The 18,538-nt window shown below is 40.9% G+C and overlaps 2 protein-coding genes across 3 annotated transcripts; both read left to right on the forward strand.

Annotated features, from left to right (window-relative positions):
* Nucleotides 1–606: 606 nt before the first annotated feature.
* On the forward strand, nucleotides 607–13,032 carry med14 (mediator complex subunit 14). Of its 2 annotated transcripts, XM_044019006.1 has the most exons (29): nucleotides 607–1,053; nucleotides 1,519–1,545; nucleotides 1,668–1,773; nucleotides 2,361–2,534; nucleotides 2,666–2,795; nucleotides 2,919–3,047; nucleotides 3,179–3,286; nucleotides 4,102–4,234; nucleotides 4,373–4,523; nucleotides 4,618–4,729; nucleotides 5,129–5,254; nucleotides 5,458–5,536; nucleotides 5,865–6,024; nucleotides 6,179–6,370; nucleotides 6,730–6,864; nucleotides 6,955–7,031; nucleotides 7,144–7,304; nucleotides 7,467–7,613; nucleotides 7,933–8,177; nucleotides 8,585–8,854; nucleotides 9,218–9,461; nucleotides 9,940–10,062; nucleotides 10,269–10,448; nucleotides 10,574–10,812; nucleotides 10,933–11,112; nucleotides 11,318–11,425; nucleotides 11,681–11,806; nucleotides 11,914–12,103; nucleotides 12,235–13,032. In XM_044019006.1, exons 1-29 carry the CDS (start codon nucleotides 878–880, stop codon nucleotides 12,306–12,308), a joined length of 4,302 nt encoding a protein of 1,433 aa, XP_043874941.1. In that variant the 5' UTR covers nucleotides 607–877; the 3' UTR covers nucleotides 12,309–13,032. The 2 variants fall into 2 exon arrangements, with proteins under 2 accessions (XP_043874941.1, XP_043874947.1); XM_044019012.1 differs by lacking the exon at nucleotides 9,940–10,062.
* A 949-nt stretch (nucleotides 13,033–13,981) lies between these two features.
* Nucleotides 13,982–17,937, forward strand: si:ch211-218d20.15. Its single transcript, XM_044049620.1, has 8 exons — nucleotides 13,982–14,422; nucleotides 14,697–14,815; nucleotides 15,456–15,516; nucleotides 15,604–15,671; nucleotides 15,988–16,090; nucleotides 16,605–16,723; nucleotides 16,817–16,962; nucleotides 17,055–17,937. Exons 1-8 carry the CDS (start codon nucleotides 14,362–14,364, stop codon nucleotides 17,161–17,163), a joined length of 786 nt encoding a protein of 261 aa, XP_043905555.1. The 5' UTR covers nucleotides 13,982–14,361; the 3' UTR covers nucleotides 17,164–17,937.
* The last annotated feature ends 601 nt before the right edge of the window (nucleotides 17,938–18,538 follow it).

Genomic DNA, 18,538 nt, shown 5'->3' on the forward strand with positions numbered 1-18,538 from the left:
TGTCTGACTTTTTGTCTGCTTATCGCATGTCTGTCAAATGGGTTGCGTGACAGGCTTGAAACTTGGCAGGTGACTTACTCAGGGCACCGATGTGTGCAGTTCCGACTTTGACATTGGATAAGAAATGCAAGGGAATGGGGTGCTTTTTTACAAATATATCCATCATAGTCATATCATCTGATACACTACACTATCATAATGTTTAGAATATACACTGTATACACGGAACAAGAACGAGCATGACTTATTCTGTATACTAACAGACACAATAACTTTGCATTATATTATGTAATAAAAATATTCCCTAAATATACTTACATATATATTTTAGCATTTGTTATTTTTAGTTATGTTAATTCTCTGAATAACTGCTCAACCGATGTGGTTAAATTAGACTGTCATGTGTAACCAGGGCACCAAATGAGAGAATATGAATAAATGAGTGATGATAACACACACTTAACTTGATAAAGCTTTCTCACACACTTTATCTAACCTAGACTGACACACATGTTTTGTCCAGCAGTTAGCCCATTCAGCATGATCTAAAAGGGGCATTTCTGTGACCCCTGCTCCTCAAGGCTCCTATCTGGGTTTTCTTTCCCACCGCATCTATGGTAATCATTCCCGACAGCAAAGATGGCGGCTGAGCGGCGCTGAGTCTACTCCGTAAAGAAATATCAGCTTAAGTGGATGCGCTGAGTTTTCTGCGGAACAGGGAAACCAAGTCCACGCAGAGAAATTACTGCTATGAAAGAAATGTTGTGAGATAACGAAGGCAATATCTTCGCGAGGAGTCACTACAGCCCGGTCGTTTTCCTGTTGTAGTGCTGAGTGTGCACCGCCGTAGCTAACTGCTCTCTATCGTCATTGTAAAATGGCTCCGGTGCAGATTGGGTCAGATGGGCAGCTCGTCCCACTCGGAGGTCCGGTGGTCTCGGGACCACAGCCTCCACCACCTGGGGCCCCGGCCACGCACGGTATCCGACTGAGCCTGCTGATTGAGTTTCTTCTCCAGAGGACCTACCATGAAATTACCCTGCTGGCTGAACTGTAAGTATCATTTTAGCATTGTAGGCCTCAAAGCTAACTTGGTGACCTGGCGGGCTAATCGGCTAACGTCACTGAACCAGGAGGATGTTGCTCATCCCGACAGCAAAACAAACATTAACGTAATGATCTATAGTATACATTTGTGAGTGATCGAGAAGTGTGTGGATACCCTTTATCCGCTTAGTTATTTCAAAGCAGACGGCACAGAAAAGTAGTGTGATGTGAAGGGGCGTACCGGTACAAGTCACACCACAGGTCCTAAAGCTAAAGGTAGTTATTGCATATTTTAGATTGTGTGATTGATTGTGTGACACGAAACTGATTATGGATCATTTTCATCGGTCTACTTTAACAGAGGCAGACCCAGCATGGATGCACTGATTTTGGTTGGCAAAATGTTAACTAATTTAGCTACTTTTAGAAGAGATTATTAGCAGTAAAAATTGTACTTGTTGTTTTTTCCAGACTTCCAAGAAAAACGGACATGGAGAGGTGGGTGTCTTTATTTTGGAATTATTTATCAATGTATCCATTTCAATCATTAATTGTGTTGAGCTGTTAAAACGCCTCAGTTGAACAAGTACCACATATAACCTTACATTTTCTCTTTTCAGAAAAATCGAAATTGTCCAATTTGCCAGTAGAACCAGGCAGTTATTTGTGCGTCTTCTAGCCCTGGTAAAGTGGGCAAGCAATGCAGGGAAAGTTGAGAAGTGTGCGGTATGTATTTTAATTGATTTAACTTCAAACTAGCTCAACTCATGGTATATATTGTGTTTTAAAGAGAGACCTGGCTAATTGGCATTGTTAGATAGGTGTCAGGTGTCTTTGAATGTTCTCAAGCAACCTATTAATAGTTCAGGGGTTTAGATATAGGCATGCAACTGGAATTGCTTAAGTTAAGTTGAAGACATTTCACATCTTATCCAAGAGGCCTCTTTAAATCTTCAACGTAACTAGAGCAAGTCCAGTTGCCTGTATCTAAACTCTTGAAGTGTCACATATTGTATTTAAAAAAAAAGTAGTACACAGAGACACTGGAGCAATACAGTTTGACTATTTAAAATCCAATGAAACATTGGAAGTTGAAAGTGACATTTGAATGTCTGATATTAAGGATGTGTTTCCAGAAAGTAATTATTCATCTAAACTTTCTTTTACTTTTAGTCTTTTGTATTAAGGTGAATTGTTAGCTAACTATAGATCGTCTTAAAAAGGAAAATGTGTGATTTTTTTTTTTTGTGCTGTCAATCCCCTTACTCACTCTTTCTTTCATCTATTATCATCTGTTGCCATTGTGGTAACAGATGATCTCCAGCTTCCTGGATCAGCAGACCATCTTGTTTGTGGATACAGCTGATAGGCTGGCATCACTAGCCAGAGATGCGCTGGTTCATGCCCGTTTGCCCAGCTTTGCCATCCCCTTTGCCATCGATGTGCTCACCACCGGGTCATACCCACGCCTGCCCACCTGCATACGAGTGAGTTTGAAGTTCTTTTTGTACCTGCTAAACTGTTGTATTATGTATGATATAATTTAGGGAGATCAATCTTGAGACTGTATTCACCTTTCTCTTGTATTTGTTTGCATTGTCTATGTCCATTTTGTTAGGATAAGATCATTCCTCCAGATCCCATTACTAAGGCTGAAAAGCAGACCACCCTGAACCAGCTTAATCAGATTCTTCGACATCGCCTGGTCACCACAGACTTACCACCCCAGTTAGCAAACCTCACAGTTGGTAAGCAGCTAGTGGGGACTGATGGTGGTGTTTGTATATTGTTTTTTATTTGTGTAATTCTATAGGCGGTTTCTTGTATAGGAGTATGTTATGCCTATATTTGCTTGTGTGTATATTGTGTAGCTAATGGACGTGTGAAGTTTCGTGTGGAAGGAGAGTTTGAGGCCACTTTGACTGTGATGGGAGATGACCCTGATATTCCCTGGAGGCTGCTGAAGCTAGAGATTCTAGTGGAAGACAAAGAAACAGGAGGTAAGACTGTCCCTCATCCTGTCTCCTGCACAACTTAGTGGGTGTCATTGACTAGCACATTGACAGAATTCTTAATTGCTGATGATTTTCCTCTTTCACTCTGTGCTACACCCCCCCCCCCATACTGACAGATGGCCGAGCCTTGGTCCACAGTTTACAGGTGAACTTCATCCATGAGTTGGTTCAGGCACGTCTCTGTGCGGATGAAAAACCCCTACAGGACATGTACAACTGCTTGCGTATCCTTTGTGTTTGTCTGTTTGGATAGATCTATGGGCATTTTGTAAATGTCTTGCCTGAACCCCTTGGCCTTTGTCCCAGTCTGCTGTGAATTACTGCAGGAGGGTTGTGGTGTGTGTCAGAGCATACAGAGTATTGACTGGTAAAGCAAACAAGTGCAGCATTCCAATACGAAACACAGCTGCAGTATTGCATCTTTTTAAAATCCCATTATTTTGCATTAATTCTCAAACAAAAACCTGCCTTTTGTATTGGGACTGTTTCTGCTACGATGTGTCACCTTGCCAGGCCATTAGAAATGTGATTAATTCCCTGTGGAGATGTGTCTCAACACCCAATAAGATAGTACCTTTTTACACCCAATAAGATTGTTGCTAAATTCAATTTTAAATGTATAAATGCCGCAATCAGTCAACATTGAAACATTAGTAACACTGTTGATACTCACATATTTAAGAAGACTCGGCAGTATGTGATGAAATGAAAATGTCAAGAAACAAACAACAGATTGTCAGCATTCATGCTAACATCAAAGACCCTAATCAAGCATGCAAACTGAGCACAACCCCAATAATCACAGTGCTAATCAGTGCTCTGCTCTGGCTTTCCCCCAAAAATGCGAGCACTGCAGTTTTATGTGTCAATGAGTAGTCTGTGTGGGGCACAAGAAGCCCTTTTACCATGAAAGTGTATGTGTCTTGAAGATATGTGTGTGTGTGTGTGTGTGTGGATGTGTTTTGAATGTTAATGGAAAGCTGTGTGATACTTAATCTCTGCTCACCTGGACTCTTTTCTTTAACCACATTGTTTCCAGACTCTTTCTGTTTGTCACTGCAGCTAGAGGTGCTCCACTCTCAGACTCTGATGCTGATCAGAGAGAGATGGGGAGACCTGGTGCAGGAGGAGCGATATGTGCCTGCAAAATACCTCACACTGGCTGTCTGGAAGTAAGACCTATTTGAATCAAAATAATGTAACACATTGATTTTATTGCCATGACCAAAGAGTGATTCTACACTATGTTTTCAAAAATATGCTATATTAATCGTAACTCACACTGGCTTCCTTTCTTTTTGTGTCTTCAGCCAACAGGTTTTGGGTAGGAAAACTGGTACAGCGTCAGTCCATAAAGTCACTATAAAGATTGACGAGTCAGACGGATCTAAGCCATTACAAATCTCTCATGAACCTCCTCTTCCTGCTTGTGACTCCAAACTAATGGAGCGAGCTATGAAGGTGAAGTGGATGTATTTAATGTAATACATCCAGTTTTGGCTTTTTGTATGAACATTATGCGTAAAGTTTTACTTTTTTTTTTTACTCCTTCTAGATTGATCATCTATCAGTAGAGAAACTTTTGATTGACAGTGTACATGCACGGTCCCATCAAAAACTACAGGAACTGAAGGCCATTCTGAAGACCAGCAATCCTGGTGACAATTGTGCGTATTTTCTTTTCCATCATTACAATCACTTAACATTTATTCATGTCATGCAGTAAAAAGTGCAGCAAAGTGCTTTCTGGTGTAGGAAGACCATGGGGAGAGAAACATAAAAATAATTTTACATGAAATACTCATTTGATTTTGTTTAATTTAGACAGTGAAGGTGTCATGCAAAAATACAGCAATTAATTGTGTCCAAAATTAAATATAGTTAGGTTGAATGAATCTTGGATTTTGGCGGTCAACTGTGAATCTACCCTTTTTATAGGGAACTACATATTTTCCATCAGCTTTCCGACATGTGCTCTTCATAAGTCTCCAGTTCTCCCTAAATTGACCTGATGTACTCTAACCATTTAGTGAAACAAAATACTTAAGTGTGTTTGTTTATTTCAGCATTCATTGAGACGGCTCTTCCCACACTCGTAATCCCAATACTTGAGCCATGTGGTCGGTCAGAGTGCTTACATGTTTTTGTAGACCTGCACTCTGGCATGTTCCAGCCCATGTTGTATGGATTAGGTAAGCACAAGCAAACTTAAATCACAACAATTGTTTAATTTCAATGTCCACTATGTTGTGTGTAAATTTTATAAAGGGGAGTTTATTTTCTCTAACAAGAAAGTAATGAAACCTGGCTGTTAAATTGTTATTTAATTCTGCTTTTGCCATTTTATGTGTGCTTGGCTTTATGAATGTAAAACCCTGTTCTGCTCTCTTTAAAGACCAGCCAATGCTGGATGACATTGAAAAGACCATCAACGACGATATGAAGCGGATTATATCTTGGCTTCAACAGCTGAAGTAAGTCTACCTCCACATGAACATATTATGAACATAGAGTATTATATATTCACCGCCAAATGTCAGGTTTGATTGACGGCAGCAATGGAGAAAGACTAGTTAAACGCTGGAGCCATAGTCTTGTCACTGATTACAGCTTGTCAGAACTGACAAGTCAGTAGAATAAGCTACACCTAGCGAAGCAGTTGGTAAACTTGGTGTTGAGATGAATTACCAGGGGTGTTATAGGATGAATCCTATGAGGTATAAGGAGGATAAGCTATAAATCCGTTTTGCACTTTTATTAGAAGACTGACTCTTTTTTTTCTTTTTCTTTATCTGTGGTCAGGTTCTGGTTGGGGGAGCAGCGCTGTCGACAGTCAGTGAAGCACCTTCCCACTGTTTGCACTGATGTCCTCCACCTATCCAACATAGCCTCTCACCCTGCTGGCAATTTGTCTAAGCACAAACTCTTCATTAAGCTCACACGTCTTCCACAGTACTACATTGTGAGTTGTTTTAACCAGTGCATTCTAAAGAGCCACATAAAAATTAATTAAACGGAATTCCACTGAAAACTTTATAATATCCAGTGCACTCTTTTGCACTATTGCATTATTGTGTAACCTTTCTTCTTTCCTACTTCTCATGTCTGCTTGTTAGGTGGTAGAAATGCTTGAGGTGCCTAGTAGTCCCACAGCCTTGCAGTACAAGTACTCCTTCCTGTCTGTATCTCATTTGGAAGGAGAGGATGGACCCATGTGCGCCCAACTACTGCAGCATTTCAAGCCTAATCTAGAACATCTTGTTCAGGATGCTACAGGGAAAGGGGCTCGACCTGGAACCAAAAGAAAGGTAGATGCGCATATTTTACTTTACCAAACATAAATTCTTTTTTTGTCTGCTATTGTGTAGAGTTTAGCACTAGACTGTTTGGCCATCTAGGAAAGGTGGGTAAAAATAAGTAAGTGATGATTTTCTGCCTTTCCACAAGGTTCAGCTGACAAGATATATTGACAGTGATCCCATTCTAAAAATATAATATTTCTGCCTAATATAAAAAAAAAACCCAGGTCTGATGTAGCTCATACATATTAAATTAAAGATAAATTCACATTTTGTTAGTGCAGGTCTTCCTTGTGTGTGGCAAAACTTTGCAAGAAAGAAATGTGGAAAACCATAATGTGTGTTTTCTTTCCCCTGCTGCTCTGTAGGTATCTGGAGATCAAGGGGAACCAGAGCCAAAAAAGCCTAAGCGCTCTGGGGAAATGTGTGCCTTCAACAAGGAGCTTGCTCATCTGGTAGCCATGTGTGACACCAACATGCCTTTCATTGGCCTCAGAACAGAGGTTAGTGACAATACGCAGACCTGTCGGGCAGGACAATTAGTCAGGTGCTTTCTGGCTAATTCTGCATCTTTGTCTCTTCTTTTTGAGTAGCTTTCCAACATGGAGATTCCAAACGAGGGTGTTCAAGTGGAGGGAGATGGGAGCAGTCATGCAATACGTCTGCTGAAGTAATTCAATCTCACATACATTAATGCACTACATCCATGCACAGCCAAATGTAGTTGTCTTTTAAATGTGATGCACCTGCTTTTTTAACTATAGAGTGTTTTAATTCCACAGGATTCATTCTTGTAAGGGAGTAGGAGACGAGACGAGACGAGCTTTAGATCGCTCCCTACTGGACTGCACCTTCCGATTGCAGGGTCGTAACAACCGAACCTGGGTGGCAGAATTGATGCTAGCCAACTGTCCTCTCAACAGCACACACAGCAAGGAGCAAGGTAATGCACCACACACACTGTTCTTAATTAAAACTGTTTGCATCAACATCAAGTTTCAAAAAACTCAAGTCACATTGTAAACCGTATATATATTATTGGTAAATTACCAATATATTTAAATCTGCTGAAAATTCTGCTTAAATGATTTACTTCCTCTATTAGCATCCACGCGGCATGTGTATCTGACCTATGAAAACCCACTGTCGGAGCCGGTGGGTGGACGGAAGGTGGTTGAGATGTTCCTCAATGACTGGAACGCCATAAGTCAGCTCTACCAGTGTGTCCTCAACTTCGCTCGTGCCCTGCCAGGTATAAACACAGCTGTGGACTGAAAAACAGATATTGCACTTCACTTCTAAATCAATGACTTTGTTGTTGTTGTGATCAGTCAGTCCTTTTAAAGCAAATCAATTAGGGAACTGCTGTTTTGCTACAGGAAAAGTAAAAGCAAGCATAGTTTTATTGACCAGGTTTAATGTTTTGTGCTGAAAACATGGAAGTCATTTGAAGTTTAGATTGAAGCATTCATTTTATTTAGTGAATCCCCCATGACCAGTACTAAATCAGTTACTGCCAAAATGTACACACCCACCTAACACAGCTGCATATTGGGATTGCTTTCTTCCAGAGATGCCGTCTTACCTGAGCCTGTTTTCAGAGGTGCGGCTATATAATTACCGTAAGCTGGTGCTGTGCTATGGCACCACCAAGGGCAGCTCGGTCACCATCCAGTGGAACTCCAGCAGCCAACGTTTCCATCTCAGTCTGGGCACTGTGGGGCCAAACTCTGGCTGCTCCAACTGCCACAATATCATCCTCCACCAGCTACAGGAGATGTTCAACAAGTGCCCTAGTGTGTTGCAGCTGCTGCAGGTACATATAAGCTAAAATGTTCTCACAACATGCATATGTACTTGTCAGATTTAGAAGTTATGAATAATATGTGTATATATATATATATATATATATATATATATATATATATATATATATATATATATATATATATATATATATATATATATATGATATATATATATATATATATATATATATATATATATGTATATGTGTGTATATGTATATATGTATATGTATATATATATATATATGTGTGTGTGTGTATATATATATATGTGTGTGTGTGTGTGTATATATATATATATGTGTGTATATATATATATATATATATATATATATATATATATATATAAACACATACACATAATTTTCCGTTTTATTCACATTTCTCTAACAAAATTATTTATTATTGTCCCCAGGTGCTTTTTGACACACAGGCTCCTCTGAATGCAATCAATAAGCTACCAACAGTGCCCATGCTGGGCCTCACCCAGCGCACCAACACTGCCTACCAGTGCTTCTCCATTTTACCCCAGTCACCCACGCACATCCGCCTGGCATTCCGAAACATGTACTGCATTGACATCTACTGCCGCAGCCGTGGAGTGGTGGCCATCAGAGATGGAGCCTACAGTCTTTTTGACAACACTAAGATTGTTGAGGGCTTCTACCCTGCTCCAGGACTCAAGGTATGCCAAGCTCTGAAAGACAGTTGTGGTGTTAAGTAACAGATTTCGATACTTCATTTTCTGTGCAGATTTAATCCGTTTGTAGTGTTGATTTTAATTTAAAGGAGCTAGGTGGCATATTTTGTTGTTTTTATACTGCCAGGCTAGATATATCCTCAGCCACATTTCCACTTTCATGCTAAACCAGGCTAGCTGCATGTTTTCCTGCCATCACGGTGTTTTGGACCTGAAGCATTTCTTTGTAATCAGCACGATAAAGAAATGCATTTGAATTGCAAAACTAAATGTATTTCAGTGCCAACTGAAATGTCTTTGGTCTACTTATATGTCAACCATTATCTCTCCATTCGTTTCCTCCTGTAGACATTCCTGAACATGTTTGTCGACAGCAATCAGGATGCTCGCAGACGCTCTGTCAACGAAGACGACAACCCGCCCTCGCCAGTGGGTGTAGATGTGATAGACAGTCTGATTAACCCGCTGCAGCCTCAACCTCCGCCACAGGCAATGAGAGGAGGGGCGGGAGGCGTATATCCTCTCACCTCCCCACCAAATTACCATGCTAATGTAACTCCTTCACCATCCATGATGCCCACCCAGTCACCAGGTAATGGTGCTTGATATTTGTGTGTGTGTGTGAGTGAGTGAAAGAGTGATTGTATGATTTCCTGTATTGTTTGTCAAGCTGCCATTCAGCATTGTGACCATTGTTTTGGAATATGTCGCATTACTGTCACCAACATTTCTGCTGACTTGTGTGTTTGTTCCATGAGCATATTGTGTGTATGTCAGAGAGAATGAGGAACAGCAAACATGTGCTCATTGTGTCCATTTTAATTTTGTTAAAACATAATGTCAGTTGTTCTCCATGCAATACTGCACAGTGCAAAGCCAAGAGGGAATGAAGCATGCATTTAGTCCTGCTCCTCCATTCTTCGCCATCTCAGCCTGTCAGCAAGAGACTATGGCCCTTCCGCCCAGCTTTAGTGTATGTGTGTGCGTGTGCGCGCATGTTTGCGTGTGTGTAAGGAGAACTTGTCAACTTCTGACGAGCCCCTCTGGTGTGTGTATGTATGTGTATGCAGGGAACATCCATGCCTCTGGCTCCCCTAGTGGGGCTCTGAGGGCACCTTCACCTTTTGGGCCCACCCCCTCTCCATCTTCTCTGGGCATAACCATGGGCCCGTCCAGCTTTGCCAGTCCCCACGGTAAGCAGAAAGGTGGCCCTGAATGTTCACTTGGTGGTAATTGTGGTCTGCTGGGCAAGGGCTGGAACGGGCTGAACTTCACATCTTTATTAGTAGCTTGCCTATGACAAATAGCCTGTAAGGTTGGGCACAAAGTGGTGTTTTCATCTGACTGATTATTTTTGAATAGTTCCATGTGGCTGATGGCTGTGTTTGCTTTCACCTAGGTGCTCTGGACCCCAGCTCTCCATATGCCATGGTGTCTCCCAGTCATAGAGGCCAGTGGCCAGGCTCACCCCACCAGGTCTCAGGGCCTTCTCCTGGGGCAAGAATCCATGGCATGTCTCCTGGTAATCCATCACTGCACTCACCTATCCCTGATCCTCATTCTCCACGTGCTGGGACCAGTAAGTTTTGTAGTCTTGCTTCATGTTATTTAAGAAACAATTCAACATGTTGTGTTCATTCAGATTTGAGTATAAAATGTCTTTCTTATAAGTATCTCTGTCTTTTTTTTTTCTTTTTTTTTTAGGTTCACAAGTCATGCCTACTAGTATGCCTCCTCCCCGCAAGCTACCTCAGCGCCCCTGGGCTGCCTCCATTCCAACTATTCTCACCCACAATGCCTTGCATGTGCTTCTACTACCCTCGCCCACCCCCTGCCTGGTGCCAGGTCTGGCAGGAAGCTACCTCTGCTCGCCACTGGAGCGCTTTCTGGGTTCAGTGATCATGAGACGGCACCTGCAGAGAATTATCCAGCAGGAAGCCAACGTGAGTGTTGCTCGAATCATTCTGCTTGGGACATGATTATCCTCCTTTTTGTTGTTCCTTTCAGTTCTGTTCTCCACTAACTTCCATCTCACCTTTCCTATTTTATCAAAATGATTCCAGTTGTCCATTGTGAACTCCAATGAACCTGGGGTCATCATGTTCAAGACAGATGTCCTCAAATGCCGCGTTGCTCTCAACCCAAAGAACTACCAGACACTGCAGCTCAAAGTCACTCCAGAAAATACCGGTCCCTGGTCCCAGGAGGAGCTTCAGGTGCTGGAGAAGTTCTTTGAGACACGGGTATGTAAAGAAAGCTCTCATCAAATCAATAATTATTGAAACACCTCTTATAATAATATGGAAAAACCTCTTCTTTGCTGCTCATGATTTACCTTGTAGTGTTATTGTTATAGTGTTGTAATCTGCTGGTCTTTTTATTGTGATTCCACCCACAACTTTCCTGTCACTAGTTTATTTCATTCTCATTCTGTTGTCAACTTTTTAGGTTGCTGGTCCTCCCTTTAAATACAACACTCTGAATGCCTTCACAAAGCTGCTGGGTGCACCCACTAACATCCTAAGGGACTGTGTGCGCATCATGAAGCTTGAACTGGTGGGTACCGTCTTAATCTATGAGTGTTAGTTACACGTTTTCACATATTTAAGTAAGATTGGTTGTGAAAGTTGATGGTTATTTTTTTGAACTTTTTTTCATGGCGCCCTGTGTGCAGATGTTCCCATCTTTCTCGTGTTTAGTGGAGGCAGTTGAAACATCCTACTAGGGCACATTTCTTTACCTCATGTAAACTCTTGACTGTTTTTCTTTGTTTTAAGTGTGCCATATTCATAACCTTATGTCTCTGCTCAGTTCCCTGACCAGGGTGCACAGCTCAAGTGGAACGTCCAGTTCTGTCTCACCATCCCTCCCAGTGCTCCTCCCATCGCCCCACCAGGGACCATCGCTGTGGTCCTCAAGTCGAAGATGCTCTTCTTTGTAAGTCTCAGCAGTGTCTCAATTTGCGTTTTCAAAAGCCAGGACAACTATTTAACCTGACACAAAAAACCAACCCCACTCCGTATGTGGTCTATTTTGTCACACAGTTGCAGCTGACCCAGCGTATCCCAGTGCCCCAGGAGCCAGTGAGCATTATTGTACCTATTGTGTACGACATGGCTACAGGCCTCACGCAGCAGGCTGACATCCCCAGACAGCACAGCTCCTCTGGGGCTGCAGCACTAATGGTTTCTAATATCCTCAAGAGGTTCAATGAGCTGCACCCAGCAAGACAGGGTGAGGCACTGCACTCGTAGATAATGGATGATTCATATTTGACTCTACTAATACATGGATCAATTTCTATCATTTTATATACACTTTAGACTAAATGTTTTTAATAACGCAGAGTTTATTTTTTCTTTCAGGTGAGTGTACGATATTTGCATCAGTTCATGAATTGATGGCCAACCTCACGTTACCCCCCGGCACTCGTCAGTAACAGCAGCTTCGGAATCTGTACTGGAACTAAACTGGAGTCCCTTTATGGCCGAGCACGGGTCCATGTCTGAACTACGGAGAAACAGGAAACAGGAGAGCAACAATCATCCACAGACTAAAACCCCAGCATGTGTCCTCTGTTTCTGCCTTTGGACTATTGCCCTGTTTAATTTCACTATTTTGAAAGGGAGTAAGCTAAGAACAGCCATGGACCACTCACTCTTTATTCTTTATAGATGCTTAGAAACAAGGTTTGCTCTAAGGTAGATCTTGGACAAGTGGCCCATTTGTTGCAAAGGGATAAAATGTTATATTTTCCTCCAGGTGCACTTGTAAACAAGATTATCTATTGAAATTATTGTTGTTTACAAAAATATGTACATTGTTGTAAATTTGAGTGTTGAGAAGAATCGAATGAGTTACAATTTTGCTAGTCTGTCTTGTTTCTTTTTTTACAATGCTATACTGATATAACTGTAGTATCAGGAGATGTATTCCTCAGCACACTATTTAAATGCTTCCCTGCCTTTACACTGTCAAAAGACCTCTGGATTTTTATTTCAGGCTATTTTCTTTCGATACTGTAAAACTGTGACAGACTTTATACGCCAGTTGTATTTTATTAAGATGCATTTTGAGTCTTGATTGAAAGATTTGAAAAATCCTGTCTGACTTTGATATTTAAAAATAAAACAAGCCCACGGTTGGTTTGTGCTTTGAGGATCTTCCACTGCCAAAATAATCACATTATTCACATTCACTCTTTATGTAGAATAGTTTCACCCACCACTGTGCTACAGATCTTTATTATTGTGAAAGTGACATTTCATCATGTCATACTCTGACCCCCTTATGCTTTAGGTTTGCAACTGACATTATTTTCATAATTAATTGTTCTTGTTATATTGCTATGTTGATGTTTTCAAGTGTCTTGTTTGTCCAATAAGCAAATAAATAAAAATAGTTATATATTTTTAAATTGGCGATGTATCAAAAACAATTTAAAATATTCAACAGAATAACGGATGAGTAATTAGCTGAATACATTTATTAGAGCAAAAATACACTGAAATATAAATTAGTTTGAAATGGAAATGAAGGAAAAAGTTCATGAACATGGCCAAGTACTGGAGTTAGTGTACTTATTTACTGTTTAATGATTCTGGATGTTCAGGTTGTTTGAAATGTGGTTGTGTAGGTAATAAATCATTGCCAACAACCAGCCTGAGACATGATTGCAAACCTGGTGAAAACATGGCAGATTTTAGCCACTTAACAAAAAAGCTCACATAATTGAAATCTGCACCAGCTTTAGCTAGACAGTATCATAAGAACATTTTCACTGCGAATTTCTCCGTCAGACACTTTATTTTCTGCAAAGGCACGTGAACATCGTGCTGCTTTGTGAGCTGCTCACTCTCCTAAACCAAAGTCCAAAGAGAAAACTAGTTTTCAGTGACTAAAATCAATTTTCCCCTCTGTCCCCACTCACAGCCATGTTTCACTGAGCTGGTGTCCGACAGTGTATAAGTACGAGACCCACACTTCGAAACACGCGAACTATCCCTTTAAACCTGTGATTCAAGGTGCATCCCAACAAGTGGTGCTGTTCACCGCATCCCTAAAAGATGACATCATCGAGAAAGCCTGATCCTCGGTGTGTGTGTGTGTGTGTGTGAGAGAGAGAGAGTGTCAGTGGTGATCACTATGTAACTGGGCGTGGATACAGTGGTGTGTTTTCATTTCCACTGGCTTCAATAGCTACGTGGATGGATGCTCCCGGATTAGCGGATGTGTTCTACACCTTGCGGATGCGTGTGGGCATCATCGTCACCTGCAGGGAATCATCGAGTCACGGATAAAGATCAACAACCGTGTCGTCGTCTCTTCGTCCCATTTGAACACTGGACACTTGAACGCACCTCAGTGCAGTCAGACACCTGCGATAAGATGCTTTCAAATGGATAAGTCGACTCTTTGTTACTCTGCTTCATATGGCTTTTATCAGCAGAGCAGGTTTGGGTGAGTGGGTGTGATCATCCAGACAGTCAGATATGGCAGTGAACGCATCAGAACCGCTCTGCCAGCCGTGCTTTTACAATGGGGCGTTCAAAGGTAAGTCCCAGCTTTGCATTCTAGATTTGTTTCACTATTTCTATGTCTGATGCTTAAAATAAATCCTCTCTGGGAAGAGTGTGCCCTGCAGAAACTAATTTCAACACAGTGAGCAGTGACCACTCCCCTTCAGTCCCCATCTGCCCCTCCTAATTTTAGACCTGCAAGATACATGACATAAGCCCATATAGGATGTATTTTGTGTACATCAATGAAGGGAAAGTGAGGATATAACATACAAGTAAATACTGATGTGGATTCTGTCTGTGGTCAGTGGATCTACAGGTGAAGAGACCGCTGATGCCGGTACAGCTGAGTCCTGAGCAGGTGGGCCTGGAGATGCTGTGTCTTTGTGGGCAACTGGACCTTCTCATCAGGGCACAGATGCAGCAGGTAGGTAGGGTAACCTGAGCCTTACATGCGACACAGTATCTTTGACTTCCATGTAACCGTCTAATAAAGGCATTTAGAGAATGTGACACAGTCCCTTGAAATGAATCTGATCATTCAAATATGCATCTCTATCAGCTGTATCAAAGCTAATATACAGGCATCTTGGAAGTAACCGATGCACAATTCACACTCAATAAACACAGTCAGCCTAAAACAAAACAAAAACAGGAATGTGCAGTAATCATAGACGCCTAAAATAATGACTACAATTCATAATATTTACTTGAACTTGGACAAAGCATTGGCAACAAAAATACATTGTATTTAATTATATTTTTACATCTAGTGTCTCTACCCAAACAAAACATCACAATAATATGCCTATAAAATATAGAAAGTAAAAGCCTTTCACATCAGCAGTAGTAGCAGTCATTTCCACTTCTCTCACAAATGTTTCTGTAAACCTGGCCCGTAACTGGGACATTCACAACAGCACTTGAATGCAACATTTGGCCTCTGAAGGTCACTGAACAGGCCTTTCAAGTCCACTATGATCAGTCGGGTGTTTATAAGTATTTCACATCATTCTGTGTACAACACCCCTCCCTTTGCCTTATGATTCAGAGCTTATATGTTAAAGTTCCAGGAGCAGTTAGGTCAAGGCTGCAGCCCAGAGGAATCAGACACTTTCCAGGCTCAAGGTATGGATGGTGAAGGATCATTCTCAGAGTTTAGTTTGACTTTCATCTCTGCTGTATGTCTGACATTGTTCTGCTATATTCCTACAGGATCGGAGATTCTTGATCAGATGCTGCAGTGCCTTGAACATCTACCAAAACCTATGCCACAGCTGGAGGTATCACATCTGTATATCATATCTCTTACTCAAACATGAATGAATGACCTCATATAGAAGCACTAGCATCATTCATTTTTAATATTTCCTTGCAATTGGGTTTGATTACAGCTACCCTAACTAAAAAAACTGAATAAAGATCAAGTTAATGACACACAATGACAGTAATGATACTATTGAAAATAAAGTGATTTTCTAAAGTTGTCGTAAAAAGGATGGCTGGGTATAACAAAGCATCACAAATGAGGAGTTTTGGATAACCTATAAATCATTTATTTACTTGTGATTTATTTATATTTTATTGGTGTTTCTTCAGGACTACCTGGACATGATAGGTCTGTCAGTGATGTTTCCTCGAGTGGAGGTATTTCTCATTCAAGGTAGCCCCATGGACATGTTAGAGAGGCCGCCAATGGATGGTAAGAGAAGAAATAAATCCACTGCACAACATTTGTTTCTCTGGCTGTTGTGGTTTTAAGTATGCTGAAGATGCCGTTATTCGGCTTAAAGGCATTTTTGTTACGCTGCAGCAGTAAAAGTATTCTTGCAAGTTTGGACAGACGTCTACTTGCTACTTAATGATTAACTCTGAGAAATCTTTACACACCTGTCGTACGAAGTCAATGTGGAAGTTTTTTCCTTTTGTGATTTTGGGGCGTTAATGAAAACATTTGTGGGAGCCTCAGGTGGTGTGCGGACCTTTCTTGTCTTTTTGGATTTCGTTGCTTTTATCCAGCCCCGAGTGCGATTCAAATTTGGATTTGTATGTTTTTTTTTGTACAATCTAATAAATAAAAACCATAGACCAAAGTAACAATTTACTGAATCATGTGACAATAGCACATGATGTTGAATTTCGATATGATGTATGGTCAAAACACATCCCTGTGTTCCGAGAGAGTAGTCTTTTACACACTGGTGCTTCTATTGCAGAGTATTTCTTCCACATTGCCAAACTGAACCAACTCTTGGTGCTGAGTCAACAACTAGAGGAGGATGTCAGGCATCTTGGAAGTCATAAATACATTGCCCACCAGCTCTCTGTGATATATGTGAGGAGAATTAATTTTTTCACTAATGACATGTATGTTTCCTTACCACCAAAAGCTGCTGTGTGATTTTTAATCATTTCTCTTTCTTTGCAGCAAGTCATCAGCTCTTTCAGGGGAATTCAGGTCTTCACTGAAATAAAGAAAGATATTGAGGCCAACTTCAAACAGATGAAAGAGTCTCTAGTGAATGTTGAAGGCTCTCGGCATGAGCCTCAACTGGCTGCTCACTACATCAACTGGTGGGTGAAAATATAAAATATTCAGCTGGTGGAGATTAAAATAGTGAATTAAGCAGCTCCTGCTAACAATCCCCGTGTTATTCTCTTGGTAGGATTTTAGAAATAACTCAAAGCTTGACATCGGTGGTGTTGTCACTACCAGAGGAACTGACAAACGACCTTCACCAGGCTGTGTTCTTCGTGTCGCAGTTCCTGTCCTGACTCATGGTGGTGGCCACGTCTGACTCAACAGACCCTGATGCTCTGATGCTCCAGGTTTCTCCAGGAGTCTCCTGCTTCTAGATAACATGCTGTTGTGAAAAAAAAGGTGCTACATGAGAAGAATCAACTGATCGATGATGGAGTTTGAAAGGCTGCTTCATTTTTAAATCCGATACTGTAGGTTTTATATTTCCTGTTGAGTGTGCCTGTCACACCCTCACTTGTTTAGAAATTAATGCAAGACAGTTGAATTCCTTCTTGCACTAATCTTAATAATAACTACTGTTACCACTTTTTAACCTATGGTGAAATAATAAAATTGAATGCAATAGTGTGTTTGCCTGTTGTGGGACTGTCATTGTCCTCACCTCAGTGATTAACATCGTCATCACATCATGCACACATTTGTTCTTGTCATGGCAGGTAAAACACAGATGTGGGGCTGCGTCTAAAGCTTGTTCACATTATGGATCAGTCAGTAGATAGTCTGGAGGATGTATTCAGATTACCTGTTTTATTCCACTGACCGATGATATACATATGATATTCTCCGATGATATTCGGTTTGCTAACAGATAAAAGCTTTCCTTCTTTCTTTTTTTGTTTCTTTATTTGTTTGTTTGTTTCTTTTTTTCTGATAATGTTAAAAGAAAGATACATTGTTTGGTTTGAGCCTGAGCCAGATTAATTAATGTCCACACAATATTTGTTTTGTCCTACCACCAGTCAAAACATGAAACTTATATTAAATAAACTATACAATAGTAAATATTACACTTTGTCTGACGAGTCTCGTGTTCCATTCAAATTATGAAGTGTACTGTTGTGCACAAAGTACTTATTATATAAAGGTGCATTAATAAGATATTGTAATGCCTATTGTAACCAAGTGGACTACAGGTATACTCTCGTAACTAATATTTTAAGGCAGAATATTTCCATTATAACCATGTAACTACACCTTAACGTGTCAGCTTCCCTGTGGCGATTATAAGTAGATAGCGCCCTCTTTTGGACACATCTTGTAACATAGCACATCAACATAACATACGTCATTTCAGTTCTAATCTGAAGTAACTATTGTTTCCTGGTTGATTAAAAATACACGTCGGTGTCGGTGGTACGTTTCTCTCTGCGGACACTACAACACGTTGTTATGTATGTGTGTTATATTTCGATGTTTGTTTCAAGTGCGAAGTGTTTTATTACAGATGTTCATACACAAACTGTACACAAAAACCACACCGACCGGACGGCGTCGCCCGCATGGTTTGTTGTCACAGCCGGAGGAGGGCGGTACTTAATTATGACTGACGTTTCTAAAGACCCAATCACATGAGTCGACTCGGGAACACCGGCCAATCAGGCAGGTGTT

This window comes from Solea senegalensis, linkage group LG2, assembly GCF_019176455.1.
Source record: "Solea senegalensis isolate Sse05_10M linkage group LG2, IFAPA_SoseM_1, whole genome shotgun sequence".
NCBI classification, from domain to species: Eukaryota; Metazoa; Chordata; class Actinopteri; order Pleuronectiformes; family Soleidae; genus Solea; species Solea senegalensis.